Below are 14755 nucleotides of genomic sequence, written 5' to 3' on the forward strand. Positions count from 1 at the left end.
TGGTAGGCGCCCGGGGACGACGGGTTTTTGCCGGGACGTAGACACATTCTTTCCCGTAAGTTCTGCAGTTGGCGCATTTCGGCTCTTCGTTGTTGCACTTGATCTTTACACGCGTCACTGACGGTCAGCGTTTTGCCACAGCAGCGAGTCGGAAATGGGGGCCCAAACTTTGCGGAGCTTGCAAAAGCTACACGCAGCCGCCGCCCGCCGTTTCCGGGATCTTTGTCCTACGACGACGCTGCTATTGCTCGTCGACATTTTTGACAGTTCCCGCGGCGCGGAGTTGATTTTTGGTGAGTTCCATCTGTGAGAGCCAGGAGGCAACTGAGGAAGTTTCAGGGTGGAGCGAGTGGTCGGGAAAGATAACCCGCGGCATTTCGGCACTGGTCGGTGTAGTGAGGGCCCACCAGGAAGGGTGCTCGGGTATGTATTAGATGCCGCGGAAGGTGATATGTCCGTGCCGCCTTCCGCGGAATCAACAACCGGCAAGCAAGTGCTCCATCCTTCAAACCCCAACCCCACGGCGAGCTTGTAACACACCTACACTAAATAATGCCCTGCGCCCTGCCTGTGAAGATGATATTCAGAGATGGACAATTATCTTCTACGCCGCTCATGTCATGGCTCAAGTACTTGCAATGACCACACCCAGGTCTGCGCGGCAGACACAGCGCACCGAGGCCAAAAAAGTCACCCCTTTGGTTTCCGTGGTGTCAGGCGCGGTCGCAGGGGCTTCTGAAGCTGCTATAACAGTGGGCAATAAACTTATTATCCTTGGGGGAAGATGAAATTGCTAACAAATCGGGCAGTATCCCTTCGAGTTTGCCAAGACCAGGCTTCAGCTGAGAGCGAGTGCGGCCACTCAAACCTTGAACCCCCTGGCTCTCATCAGACACACCGTTGCCGAAGCGGGAATTGGCGCTCTGTATGTGGGATGTTCGACGCTGGTCGTGGTTCGTGGACTTCCGTGCCCAATCAACAGCAAATCATGCACATGCTAACATCAAGCCCAGGGCACCGCCCTCAAAGCCGGGGTGCGGTTCATGTCGTTTGATACCATCAAAAATCAACTATCAGACTCATCAGGTCATCTCACTGCCACGCAGTCGCTGTTCGCCGGCATGGTAGCCGGGGCTGTGGAGAGTGTCGCGGCTGTGACGCCGACGGAGAGGATTAAGACTGCAATGTCAGTAACGCCCCTCCCTCTACCACCTTGCTTGATCTGAAAAAGAAAACAAACTAACAAAAGCAGGATTGATGACGCCCGCGGCGCAAAGAGATACCGCTCCAGCGTGCACGCCGCAGGGATGCTAGTCAAGGAGCAGGGAATTACGACGTTGTACAAAGGACTGTCGTCTACAACGTTGAAACAATGTACAACGTCGGCGGTCCGCATGGGCTCCTACAACATGCTGAAGCAGATGTGGCAGAAGAGTGGTATGCCGCAAAATAGCATAGCCACGTTTGGTTTGGGTGCGATTGCAGGCATTATCACAGTGTATGCGACCCAGCCGTTTGATACCATCAAGAGCAGGACGCAGAGCGCTAAGGGTGCGACCACTCTGGAGGCCGCTGCGAGCATATGGACGGACGCAGGCTTGCGTGGACTATGGAAGGGAAGCACTATGCGGCTGGGCCGACTCGTGTTGAGTGGAGGAATAGTGTTCACCATATACGAAAAGGTTTCCAGCGTGCTCATGGTATCTACCGGGGGTACGGAATCGAGAACCTTGTAAAAGACCTGATGCAACTTTGGACATCGGCTCAAGAGGCTTGAGTGTACAATATCTACCAAGATTAGATGCCCTAATATATGTAACATGACCGGCTACCTATCCATCGTCACGACTTGGCAGAATGAAGCCACAGTGACAACTATTTCCAGCTTGTAATGCTAAAGGTTCCGGATCTATACAGTATCCAAAGAGTCCATAATACGCACGTTATACATTTTCTTAACATTACCCCCGGTATCATCCCAACGCCCCAATATTAACGTGTGTCACAGCCCCAATGTGTCCTGCCCTACAACGCGAGCCCGTGGAAGGCGCGGGTGCTGTTGCCGAAAGGGGCGGGACAGGTTCTGGAGGCGAACCAGAGGTTAGCGGCCGAGGGGCAAGATGGGGCCGGTGTGGGTTGGGTAACGGCCGGTAAGGGGTGGAGGGTGTCTCGGTCCCACGGGCGCGGGGCGGCAGTTGGACGGGGGACAAAGGGGTTGCTCTGTGCACAGTCCCACCAAGGTCCAAAGCAGGTCGAGGTTGTACCAGCTACGGGGTCGGTATACAGCCGTTTGGTGATCACGGCTGCTTTCGCGACGATGAAACCGTTTTCGTAGTCCCATTGTGTTTTGGTTATCGATGTTGGTTGCCAGTGAGCCCGTAGGACGGTCAAGATAACCTCCTGATCCGATAGATCCTTCACAGAAGTGGCCTTGCAAACAGTATAAGTGCTGGGACTTGCCCATGAGTATGTGGTGCCGTCACCGGGGATGGGGAGTGGAACTGAGGGCTGGGCCAACGTGGCTGCGGCAAAATCATAGGCCCTATGACGGTGCAAAGGGCAAGCGCCTGGTTAGTTATCATTATTACGCAGTTTGGGCTCAGTAAAATGTTTCTCACGTCGGACAGCATATGGTTTCCACGGTGGTGATGTCCGCAAATTCAATCGTCTCCGTTTGGACGCCCGTCATTCCCTCCGGGCAAGCACTGTATGCAGTGTTCGTGAGGATGGTGCCTCCGGTGGTGATCCAATTATTCTGATGGCACGGGTCACCATGGTTCCTATCCCCAGGACGGCCTAACTGGATAAAGGTGCACACCGGCGGCTGGGAAATCTCCGTGCCGCATGGCCAAGCTGTATTAGAGGCATCGAGCCAGAGGTTTGACGGCGCATAGCACGTCGAATGCGGGCGGAATATTGTTGTTACTGTCGCCATGGATTCTCAACGTGGTGGAGGGCCGCTGTTTGTGGGGTTGCTGTTTGTGGGATCCATGATGGTTCGAGTCTTGGTGATATTTGTGGGTTGGCGGAAGAAGGGTGGTGGAAGAGTGAAGAGAGAGCCTGATCAAGACCGTAGCAGAAAAGAAGGGGAGACCAAGTGTCCCCGAATAGAACACTTCGCCAAGATCGTAAAGTTCCTGTGTTGGTTCTACACACGAGATGATTGGCACATCCGGCCCGCATAGCCTTTACGCCCTGCGGGAAATCGGCGAGACCGGCCGGGGAAAGATAGAGCTGACCGCCGCTGCCATTTCAGTATCCGTGCTGCTCAGTGTCGGACGCGCAGGCCCCTTCGGCAGTCTCCTGCCATTCTGGGACCAACAAACACATGTTGGCTACGTTGGAATCGACAAAACCCGATCACGAGCGCGGTGATTGAAGAGGTACACAGGCAATTAATAAACGAAAAAGTCGCTTATCCTGGGATATCCGGGATGCTTGAGAGATGTTTGATTCATGCAGACTCGGGTTTATCACCCCAAAGTATGGCGTGGTGTTAACCATTCGTACCCTGGACGTACCCCTTGAAACAGAAGGCTCCTCATTCATTCATCCGAGAAAAGTTTCCCAAAGCTAACGAGAATTCCCAGACTTCACACTTTCCCGTTTTGACCTCCCGGGAAACCATTTCTTCCATGGCTTGTCTCCGTCTTCCGAATCTGTCGCTGGTCGCTTCTTGGTGCCCCCTGGGCGCCCGAAGTCGCTGGAAACGGGGGTCTCCGCCTCGAGCGACGGAGCGGATGTGGCGGGAGACTCCACTGTTGCAGCCTGAGTCCCTGAACCTGACCATGAGGCCGGTACTGCTTCTGATGACACAGGAGTAGGTGAAGAGCCCTGTGAACTGTTGGTGTTTGGGGATACGGCCGGAGCACCCGCGCTGGACGAGTGTTCGTCCGCATCACTGCCGCTGATGTTTGATCCCACTCTGTGCGTTTCACCGTCCCCCTCAACCATCTCCTTATTCCCAGAGACATCGAGGAGAATCTTCGCCTTCAATTTTGTGATATCAGCCATCACACTGGACGGCTTGGCCCGACCAAATATCACGGCGCCGTTCTTGTAGCTGTCAATGTCGAGTGGCCCAGAGAATTCCTTCTTGGAAAGCAAACTCCTGGGCGGGGAATTTGTCGAACATAGAGTTTGAACAGGACCCCATTCCCCCGACTCGGGAAGGTTGTGTGCTTCAAATGGGCTGTATTGCAAAGGATTGTGCCACAAAATCCCCGTAGACAGAATGAGCGGTTGCCCCTTAATGTCTCCTTGGCGGTCGATGATGTCCCTGAGGTCAGCCACGCAGGCTCCAAGCAGCCCCTGTCCCCTCGGCATTGTGCCCCAGGATCCTAACTGTGTCCCCCTCGCAGGCTTGATGAGGTCGCCAAAGCCACGACCAAATAGCACAACGGCGCGGATCGACTTTGCGAACCCGACCCAGGTCTGTCCGCAGCTTGGTAGGCTTGCTACCCTCAAATAAATCGGATCCCAGTCCGTGACTACATCACGGAAGTCCCAACCTTGCAAGTGATTATCGGACAGCCACGACTTCATGTCGAGCCCTTTTGCGGAATTCTCTCCCTGTGCTTGGTGGTCGATAATCTTTTCGAGGCTCTCAAAGAGCTCTGAAACCCTATCTTCAACCGTTGTATATGACGTCCGAACTTTTGTCCACGTTTCGCAACCTCCATCTGGCCGTATCACAATCTCTTCGGTGATGTCCTCTTTGAGCTTATAAAGGCGCAGTTTCCTGTTGCTTGGGTTGAGCAGAGTGAGAATTGCGGTCTTAGCCTGGAACCGCTGGTGTCCTGGTGGCGGCTGGAATGCGCTTTCGTTGAACAGAAACTCTGAACTACAATCGTCGAGCTTGAATTGCTCGAGTGATGCGCGGAGCATGTGAAGCAGCGCGCTGGTTCCATTGACGAGCCAGCCACGTTTGTCTTCTTCGTCCCATAAAACCACATAGCGTTGTCGAGCCCACTGCAACTTTCTGATGTAGCTTTCCTTGGAAAAGTGTATAGGCTGGTCCTTCTTTCCGATGGCGAACTGACAGCCACCGACAACGAATTGACCGCCCGACAAAGTGAGTTTTTCAAGAGTGATCTCTTTGCTCGGCATGGGTAGGTCGGATCCTCCCACATCAAATTTTGCAGAAGCATCCCCTGGTTTTGGATGTTAGTAACGGGGAAGATCATTCCCGGCCAGGACATCCGGGGCTTCAGAAAGACTTACCAGCCATATTCAGCGCTTGAGGGCACCAGCCAATAACATGGCGGGATGATCTCAGTGAGTTCATCGTAATGGTTCCGGTACCCTCGTGTGCGTCGAGATAGGACACCCTTTCACCAGTCGGATTGTAAGACAAATGCCAAAAGGCGAGGCCCTCAGCGATCTCGGTTGGCGTGAGCATCGCTGAAAACCCCTTGAGATGTAGCTGGCCCCCAAAAGAATGCAACCGCTTTGCATCTATCAGGCTCGCGGCCATGTCGAGTGGTATCTCCAATCCCGTATTCTCGCGTGACCGATTTCGAATGGGGAAGCCCTTAACAATAACTGGATCGCCGAACATGCCGTGCCAGCAGCACCCGCCACCGGCGTCTATTTTGACTTCCGGGCCCATATCGAAGTCAATCACGCAAGTATAGTCAGCACTTCCCCCAATCCTTTCGCAATTCAACATTTGTGGTGTGCAGTACTTCATGATTCCGTCGCCAGAGGATCGCAACGCGGCCCCAAGCCAGGCCATGACTTCCGTAGCATCTGCGATGAAGTCCGCGGTGCCCTTAGCAATCAAGCGGAAATGGCTATGTGGAACTTCCACCTCAATCTCAGATCCGTCCGGGAGAACTTCTAGCACGGTTTGTTAGCCACGAAGAAATGTTTAACGATACGTGTGTGCCGAAGATACGTACTCGCTGTCGTTGCTCGTGTTTGCACGGCCCCGGATACCGCAGCTAGAATATGAGGGCCAGCCATAGGCCATGTTTGAGCAACATACTCAGAACACGGCAAGGCTTGGGCATTGCTTGCCGATCCGGTCAAAGTTATGACCCGTTCTAGGAGCTCCATGGGATTCTCAGAGTTCTGGTATTGATCTCCGAGAAAGGCGATCGGGTCCCATCTGACAACTATTGCCATTGTGAGTAAAATCGACTCTTCGTGACGACTGATACGGTTTTCGATTGGAAGGGTGGTTAAGATCTTGACCCGAATCTCTCTCATGGCATCCGAGTCGGAGAGGGGGGTCCGGAAGGCCTCAGACGCCAGGCGTATCGCAAGAGCCTTGTAGGCTTCAGAGTCAAATATCACCTCACGATACCCACGCTTATCTGGAAGAATAATCTCCTCATCGTCGGGAAGAGTCAAAAGATCATCGCCGAGACTGGTCGTCTGTTTATGTGTTGGCACCGCATCGTCAAATCCCTGAGTGTCCAGACTTGCGAGCCATCTCTTGATCCGGGATGAGATAACCTCATTGTCGACCCGTTAGATCTGTCTTTCCAACACCGTGGTGTTTTCGATCTGTTCCAACATAGCTTCCTTAAACATTTGAGTCAAGTCGCTACACAGTGTCAGCTGCGAGGCCTGGCGGATCAATCGTGAATAGTCCGGCTTGCGCCGTAGGGAGGCACTTACTGTCGATATTTGTGAATGAAATACATCACATCTCTCTGGGACTTGCTCGAGCCAGGCTGGCCAAGCTTCAAGGCGAGCGCTTTCAGGAGCGATGGTAACACCGCCACCATGCGATCCAAGCTCTCGCCTCCTGCCCCAAGCTCGTGAACCTTGGCAACCAAGTTGTCAACAAGCTCGACCTTGTAGATGGTCACGTCAACCCCGCTGATGCTACCTTCAGCAGAGTACGTCGTCCTCGCATCCCATTCCTTGATGACAGCCAAGCCAGACTCCAGGCCAGTATCTTGATGATGCGTGCCGTCCTTCTGCCCTGCGAGGGCGACGGCCGAAGCGTAACCTGAATCCATGGAGTTCCCGGCTACGGTGTGCGATCCAACCAGTCCTACAGTTGCGTCGGTCTTCTTCTGATACGGCTGCTCCGGAGCCGAAGGGTCAAATGATTGCCGGTGTTCACTCTCGATGTTCCTGTCTGGTTCTGCGATGTCACGACCATGGAACCTGTTCGAGGCATCCTCCTCGGAATCGGTACAGTATGTCACACCAGACGGTGTAGCGACGCTTTCCGCCTTCCAACGTCCTCCATTTCGGCGATCCCATCGTTTAATATTTTGTGTTCGGAGGGGCCGGCCGCCGATTGTGAATTTAGTTTCCTTAGACTGTTCAACGAGGCGCCTTTGTCTTATACCAGAGATAGCAGCCATCGTAGTGGGACTGATGTTCCTCCTGAGATCCCACATTTTCAATTTCCGCTTGTACTCTTTTGCCCTGGGACACAAGTCAACCGCCAAAACCGCCAAAACAGTGTGGCAAGCAAAGATTGTAAGCTTACGATGCGTCGAACCCGTGGTCCACATTCATAATTCTTATCACCTCTGACAGTTTCTTCCCCTCGTCCCAATACAATGAAGTAATCGTTGGTCTTAGGTCTTCCCAAGTGGCTTCGCGGGGCCATAAGGGCCCGCCAGGCTTGTGGGAGACGCCCGGGACCTTCGCATCTCCATGACTCTTTGTTAGAGGATCGGCAGGTTCCCCTTCTTGGCGCTGGGTCGAATCCATCGCGTCCAGAAATCATGCGCGGCTCAGAGTTGTCTTCGTTTCCCTTGGGAATTCCAGTGGACTGGCAGTGTGTGGAGGTGTTGTGTGTTGAAGTGAGGAACATCGCAGCCAGAGACGAGGTTCGATTTTGATCCTTAGCCCCCGCCCTGAAAAAAGGTTGAAGAGTGCCCAATTCTCTGCATCCGCCGCTCCGCCACAGCCCTCCTGCGCTTCGCCACTCCCACTGCGAAGTTGCGGTGAGCTTGGGGCAGAAGTGCCTGCAGTCAGCAAATCGGAACATCGAGGTTGACCGCGTTGTGCGTCAACCCAGCTCCCAAATCACAGTGATCCGCCCTAAGCTGAAAACCCCTGTGAGTAGGGAGTATTTCTAATTTCACTGGTCTTGGATCAAGCGAATTTCGAACAATACTGGACTTATTTCTGTTGCTGTTAGCCTTCTGCAATATTTCGAGAAACGAACATTGTAGGTACCTGTCAAGCATTGCCGGAATAATTGCATGTGCTGAATTTGGCTAGGACTACGCCCATTTTTCACCACCAAACCTAGGCGACCTCCCCAACCTTTTTGCTCCTCCCAACCGTGTGTGCTGTAACGACCAATAGAGCTCTAATTGCCAAACTACTCCTTGGGAAAACCTGCGCTCCCATGTACGAGCCCCCGCGCTCTGATATCAGAACGCCAGCTATGATGATCTGATGACGACCCCTATCCCGGCCGCCGCTAACACGATTCCCATCCGGGACCCAAGTTTTTCGAGGTCCGGATTCAAAACTAATATCGCCGCAGGGAGCAAAGACGGGACTGACTGCACCGAGGAATACGCCATAGAACGAGGTGCAAACGTCAGAGCCCCGGATTCGAGTGCCTCCCACGGAGCCAGGGCGGGTTTGTCAAGTCGGGGTTGACAAATATCATCCAAGTTAATCCGATGGATATTCTACTTGGCTTATGAATCTACTGAAGCGGGAACCTATTCGTCAAGCCGGTGAGCCGGTGAGTCGGTGTTACTTTCTCTTGAAAGAAACCCAGCGGCGAACTTTCATGATAATAGTGGAACCGGGGGGCTTGTCTTGGCGGATTTGAAGCTATATGAGGTACCTATACATAGTTGCCAGGGGTCTAGATGAACTCGACCCTGGCTTTATTACCAGGCCAATGTGATTCCACATTCAGACTGCCGGGTCGCCTGATTTGCCACGGCCCCGTCAGCTACGCAAGAATAGCTAGGTACCTAGCTACTGCTACGGGGAGATTAACACATTGCCGCGGCCTTCGAAGCCACCAGCAGGACTCCAAGGGCGGAAACGCCGGATCAACACCAACGTTGAGTTGTGGACTCAGTCAAACATTATTACCAAGCATCAAATTTACCCTTCGCTCTAGGCAGGGACTTGCCACTGCTTTTTCCTCTTTTTGTGATCTGTCGGGAATAATCCACCCCCACGACCTCAACACAGCAACGAGTCAAACCAATCGCATATTGATAGTGTAAGCACATTCCAGGATTGAGAACGGCCAGTTAACACGTCCAAGATCATAAAAGACCTCCTCCCTCCCAACCTCGCTGGGAGATAATCAACTCGCTCTTCTGTCTTCTGTATCAAGCCAGCCCTGGAGGCCTTTTCACAACACTGCCCACAATGCTCTCCTCGACCTTCACCAACAAAGTGACCATCACCCACATCGGAACAGCCACCGCAACCCTCGACATCGACGGCATCACCTTCCTCACAGACCCCTTCTTCTCCCCCGCCGGCACAACCTTCCAATCCTCCAACCACACCCTGCACACCTACGAAAACCCCGCCCTCCGCCTCGACCAGCTCCCGCCCATCGATGCCGTGCTCCTCAGCCACGAGAACCACCCGGACAACCTGGACGAGCTGGGCCGTCAGCTACTCGACGGCCGGCGCGCGCAACCTCGCGCCCCGGCCCGGCATGCTCGGCTGCGCCGACTGGCAGGAGCGCGAGGTACGCATCGCCGGCAAGCTGTTCCGCATCACGGCCACCCCCTGAACCCACTGGCCTGGGCATGAGTGTGTCGGGTTCGTGGTGCACACGGCTGATTTTGGCGTCGCGCCCGACGGTCGGTTGAATGCTATCTACTTTTCGGGGGATACTGTTTACCGTGGCGACCTGGCCCAGGTGGCGGAGAAGTATCATGTTGTGGTGGCGCTGGTGAGCCTGGAGAAGGCGACGTTGGATGGCTTGGAGATTACTATGGATGGACGGCAGGCGGCGCGATTGTTCCGGGATCTGAAGGCGGATGCCCTCGTGCCGATGCACTACGAGTCTTGGGATCATTTTACGCAGAATGGGGAGGGGGTGTTCAAGGAGTTTGAGGCGGAGGGCGTGTTGGATAGGTAGGGTCCGCTGGTTGAAGCCTGGCAAGGCGGTCGAGATCAACTGAGCGGGTTGAGAATGCAACAATGGCAGCTCATGTCCGGGCGCCTCAAGCTGAAGACAGGGGATAGTGCAAAGTTAGAGAGTCTATTATATTGAAGGCGTGTCAGTTGAGATTAGATGCCACATCCTAGTCATATAGGAAGTATCATCCACCAAGACACAAACCGGGCGAGAATCCACTGTTGCCCGGGCTCGCCGGGATATCCAGCCGATTCTATCTTCCATGGAACCGAGCCGTTTGGGGAATAATTGGTACCTAGGTAGGTAGGTTAGTGAACACCACATTCTAGGACTTGTATTCGAATCGGCCAATTCACACTGCACTCCCATAAGGCACTCTGGCTGACAAAAATAGAATAAAGCCTTTTCAATATCTCTCCTCTAGGTGGCCGCTAACTAGACGCCACCCCATCGGTACCAAAACCCAGGACGCAACAGGACATGACAACCGTCACAGAATAAAGTGCTTAAGATCAGGGCCAAAACCTCCCGGCGAAATGTACATCACAAGTACCTCAGCCCACTGCGTGGCCAGATCAAATCGAACCGCCCTGATCTACCCCAGGAGGAAGGGAAACTACTAGATACCTACCTATTTGGCCGAGGCCAAAAGCTTTCCACCGCGGGCCCGAGTCCATCCGCATATAGCGTCTTGGTTTTATTCCACCTCGATCTCCTCCAACTTAACAAACCAATAATCCATGTTCAATATCGTCCCGCAACACTTGCACTTAGCAAACCCGTAGGAGTTGAGATCCGGCTTGTCAAGCTGTCCCTCCTCAGGCCGGTTTAGCCCGTTCCATACAACGTTATCAAGCTGTCCCTCTTCAGGCGGTGTTGGTCTGTCCCACACGACTCCGACTTCCTCAGCTGCCCGTCTCTCGTCGTCAGAAAGCTCATTGCCGCAAAGCTCCCCTACGACCTGCTTCATATGATTGACCCAAGTGACTCGCCAGAATCCCACCGGGCCCGTGTCCTCTAGATCCCAATCTTCCACCGGATCAGAAGCTTGAAGAGCTGTCGTGAGCTCGGGCTCGAACTCGACCAGTAGCTCTTCTAGCAGCAAAAGGCAATGAGCATACTCTTCTTCAACTTCGTCTACATCATGCTCGTCTTCAACCTCGTCCGTCTCTTGCTCCTCTTCACCCAGCCATGCCCCCTCAGTGACTTGGCGACGACAACAAGTGTGCGGGATATTCAGACACTTGAACGTGAAGTATCGCAGTGCTGCGAGGTGGTGCTTTTCCTCAAGATGGGTGGGGAAATCCATCATGTAACGCACCCAGTTGTCGATTGTGGACTCAACACGCATGCGTTCGAACGGAGGCGTCGACGTGTTGTTAAGATCTGCCACGTGTAGGATGAAAGTGAGCGGGGTGCATCCTCCAGGTGAACATTTGCAGTGGCAATCGTCGGCCATTTCAGCCCGTAGGGCTGCTCTGTTGAGACCACGAAGCCATACCGCTTCGCGCTCCTCAATATTATCAAAAGAAAAGTGGTATAGCACCTCAGCAATTCCAACGAACGTGGCAGAAGTACCGGAGATATCCCCGTTCATGTCAAACAGGGCCTCAGAGCCATGCTCTCCGAGCCATCGCAGGTAGTCGTCGTCGATGCCTGTATGGCTTAGCTTGTTTCGAAAAACTGAATCCCCCCAAATATTAGTGTCACGAAACCCAACCCGAAAGAAAAGGTTCGCGTCGGAGGGGTGGTCTAGCAGTTGATAAAGCGATCGTAGATCTCTTTCGATATCCAGCGCGCCAGGAATACGAACACCTCGCCGTTCTAAAGACAAGACAGCAGACGGTGCGAAGTAATCAAGGACGCCTTCACGGTGCAGTCCTAGCTTGGCTGCCTCGTCTGCTGGTAGAATCTCGAGAGAAAGCTGCTTCAGTTCGTCCCGCCGAAGTTTCAGGGCGCGTGCGTACTGCAGCCGGCATTGTTGTGAGGCGCCTTTGAGGAATGATTGCAAGCTATAGTGCACGGGAACTGCGCAGTTGCCTTCTTTAATGAGGATCATGAAACATTCGGCACATTCACATTGGCGACACATGCGACGGCTTGTCTTCTCCCTGCAAACCCAGCCACTGAGATTGAGGGCAAAAATTAATGCGGAAACGCCTGCATTGTCCGTCGCCTCGAGCAATGCCCTGCCCGCGGTTCGCACCAGGAGACGTAGATATGAAGGCTTGTCTGCCGCAAGATGTAGAGGACTCTGGCCTGAAAGGTTTCGTTCGTTCACGGTGGCCGGGTAGTTGTCCAAGAGACGCTCGACTTCTTCATCGTTGTTGGCGAGGATCGCCAGACTCAATGGGCCGCATCCATACGCTGGAGGAGACAACAACCTCACATTAGAAACACAGAGAACCAGTCTGACTTAAGCGGTGAGCCTCATATTAAGCCATGTGGGACATACCTTCAGCGATTTCTGTGGAACTTTTAAGGAGATCCAGGAGGGTACTAGCATAGCAGTCTCCAGACTGCTGTTCCCACCAGCATGCGCCAGGGCCATCTGATAGAGTTTCCTCCGAGGACACTGGCATAATGTCGGGGTCTGACTGTCGAATGATTCCTGAAGCCCTCCATATCCAGTGCACAGGGGCGGCGCTGAGAAAGGTGAGCATGTAGATTGGTGTGCTAGGCGACGCGTCAGCCTAGGTAGGTACCTTAGGTAGGTTAGGTAGGTAGGTAGGTAGGTAGGTAAGGTAGTTATTTTGTAACATTGCTTGAAATTGGACACATCAAAACCCACATTCCCCGAGTATTACAGGCATTTACTGGAGCGTTGTATCGGACTATGCATTCAAGGACTTCAAGTAGAGCCGTAACCGGCCATGCGAACGAGTCGTTTTCTCCGCGATGTGCATGTGGGAACTGAAACCGACCACGTGTGGTTGCATGAGTTAGTGCACTGTCCAGAGGTCATGAGCTGGGAGCTTAGGACTCACCATTTCAGCCGCATAATGAACCAGAGATTGGTTTTCTGAGTCGACAGCGAGAGGAGATGCCTTTCCAGTTTGAAATAATGTGACTAGTTTCACCAATGCTCGTGCCACCAACTCCTCAAGTCGTGTCGGTGTTCGGGGTCCCGGATCTTTATAGGCAATGAAGCGCATTGCACTCCTCAACAGAGTCAAAATCCGAAATGCCGGTGCCGTTTTGGCGTCCACGGTAGGGTAGTATGTGAAGCTCGGGCTGATGCTCCAACCGCCTGCGCCTCTTGTCATTCCAAACGAGAGCTGGACGGCTGAGTTTAGTATACGCCACAGTCCGGTATATCTGAGATTAAGCATTTTGCTTCGGTTCGTGCCTGCCGCCTGGCCGAGTGGGCAGCCGGGTAAATGCCCCTGTACAGTCGTCTCGACTGAAAGGACGAGCGAACTCCAGGCGAAATTGTTGCGCCGAATGTGCCTGCGGGGCCGGCAACGGCACACCACGGCGCGCCCGGCTAACAGCCGAACCAAGTTCCAGAACTGGTCGCGGTCATGGCCGTTACTCTCGGGGCTCGAGACAGCTCCTGAGACATCACAAATTTCCCGCAGGGCTGATGGCTTCGCAAGCAACCGGCCAGTCGCCACTCTGTTGGCCATCCTGAGCTCATCCTGTGGTCGCATGACACTACCAGCTGAGCTTCCGATAGTAAGCTGCTCGCTAAGAAGGGTCTCGATTCGGTCGAGTTGCGCTGGGATACCCTCGAGCCGAGGAAGACCGGCGTGGAGCTCTCGCACCGGAGTCGCTATTGCTGCGAGTTCTGTCTGGACGACGACGATCCCCGCTGATAGGCTACGGGAAGTCGATTCGAGCACGGCTAGCTTCTCTGTACCGGCTCGTGACATGGATCTGGTGTCTTCGTATTAATTACTGTGTAGTGCCCCACAAAGGCTGGAACCTACGTACATTCCGAGGGCCTGTAAAGCCAACTGAAGCGTCGCATTGGTGTTGCGCAGCCTCATTTCCAACTGCTCGATCTTTGGCCGGTTGAACGGATAGCACAACCTTTTGCTCAAAGCCTGGATCTTTTCTCTCCCTCCGGACGGATTCTGGTCGGGCCCGGCGAGGTGGGCCATCAGAGTTTCCAGGCCCTTGAGCTCCTGGTTGCAAGAGTCCAGACAACCATGCACTGCAGCTGTTGGCGCCTGGTGTTCCTGTTGGGGTTGGGGTAGTGACGCTTCGACGGCCTGCAGTGCCCTGCCGAGGCGGTCGATCTGCTGTCTTGTGGAAGCGATGTCTTGCTCGCCGCATTTCAGGGCGTCGAGGTACGATGTGATGCCGCCACAGACCTGTAGGCCGAGCGAGACCATGCCCGCCGCCAAGCCGGCGACCGAGAGCGGATCTGCCATTGTCGGTACAAAAGGGCGTAACCGGAGGTCTGTCGGCAATGCGTTGGTAAATTTGCGTTGATGTATTGCTTAGCAAGTTGGTGGGTACGAGGTCAGGCGAGAAAGGAGAAACCGAGGGAGCTGAAATGAGACGTGAGCCTGATATCGATGCCCAATCCTGCCTCGACGCGAATGAACAAAAGCTTAAGAGCCTTGCCGTCAGCCTGCAGCGATCTGCCAATAGTGATGAATGTCTTGAGAGTGGCTGTGATACCTTCAACTCCCAAAAGTGCCGAGGCGTGTTACACGGCATGAAACACTCACTCAAAGCTCACCCAGCCCCTCA

General features: G+C 53.9%; 5 protein-coding genes across 5 annotated transcripts; 2 read left to right on the top strand and 3 right to left on the bottom strand.

The window, feature by feature from the left end:
* Positions 1-490: 490 nt before the first annotated feature.
* Positions 491-2800, top strand: F5144DRAFT_512837 (mitochondrial carrier domain-containing protein; the record flags this gene model as incomplete). Its single annotated transcript, XM_066786566.1, has 6 exons — positions 491-752; positions 810-953; positions 1014-1186; positions 1253-1643; positions 2048-2288; positions 2604-2800. The coding sequence occupies exons 1-6, from the start codon at positions 621-623 to the stop codon at positions 2798-2800; spliced, it is 1278 nt and encodes a 425-aa protein (XP_066643570.1). The 5' UTR covers positions 491-620.
* Positions 2801-4278: 1478 nt separating this feature from the next.
* On the bottom strand, positions 4279-5109 carry F5144DRAFT_490121 (uncharacterized protein; the record flags this gene model as incomplete). The annotated part of the gene is made up of 1 exon (XM_066785775.1): positions 4279-5109. A coding segment is annotated over one exon (831 nt), but the record flags the coding sequence as incomplete, so codon positions are not given.
* F5144DRAFT_621233 (uncharacterized protein) lies at positions 5052-7536 on the bottom strand. The gene is made up of 7 exons (XM_066792051.1): positions 7457-7536; positions 7313-7392; positions 6628-7204; positions 6499-6553; positions 5904-6462; positions 5355-5841; positions 5052-5153 (listed from the first exon to the last, which is right to left on the bottom strand). The coding sequence occupies exons 1-7, from the start codon at positions 7483-7485 to the stop codon at positions 5132-5134; spliced, it is 1809 nt and encodes a 602-aa protein (XP_066643572.1). The 5' UTR covers positions 7486-7536; the 3' UTR covers positions 5052-5131.
* A 1653-nt stretch (positions 7537-9189) lies between these two features.
* Positions 9190-10094, top strand: F5144DRAFT_621234 (uncharacterized protein; the record flags this gene model as incomplete). The annotated part of the gene is made up of 3 exons (XM_066792052.1): positions 9190-9675; positions 9722-10036; positions 10068-10094. The coding sequence occupies exons 1-3, from the start codon at positions 9325-9327 to the stop codon at positions 10092-10094; spliced, it is 693 nt and encodes a 230-aa protein (XP_066643573.1). The 5' UTR covers positions 9190-9324.
* Positions 10095-10748: 654 nt separating this feature from the next.
* Positions 10749-14430, bottom strand: F5144DRAFT_489559 (uncharacterized protein; the record flags this gene model as incomplete). Its single annotated transcript, XM_066785740.1, has 4 exons — positions 10749-12462; positions 12503-12744; positions 13039-13930; positions 13988-14430. 4 exons carry the CDS (start codon positions 14428-14430, stop codon positions 10749-10751), a joined length of 3291 nt encoding a protein of 1096 aa, XP_066643574.1.
* Positions 14431-14755: the final 325 nt, after the last annotated feature.

The sequence above is a fragment of the Chaetomium tenue genome, assembly GCF_020726465.1.
Source record: "Chaetomium tenue strain MPI-SDFR-AT-0079 chromosome Unknown F5144scaffold_4, whole genome shotgun sequence".
In the NCBI taxonomy this organism is placed as follows: domain Eukaryota; kingdom Fungi; phylum Ascomycota; class Sordariomycetes; order Sordariales; family Chaetomiaceae; genus Chaetomium; species Chaetomium tenue.

Coding starts and splice junctions, on each gene's coding strand:
- F5144DRAFT_621233 (XM_066792051.1), bottom strand. CDS start 7,485: ATGAATGTGGACCACGGGTTCGACGCATC. Junction 7,205..7,312: donor TACGATGGCTGCTATCTCTG/GTATAAGACAAA, acceptor GCCGAAATGGAG/GACGTTGGAAGGCGGAAAGC. Junction 6,554..6,627: donor TTCATTCACAAATATCGACA/GTAAGTGCCTCC, acceptor GACACTGTGTAG/CGACTTGACTCAAATGTTTA.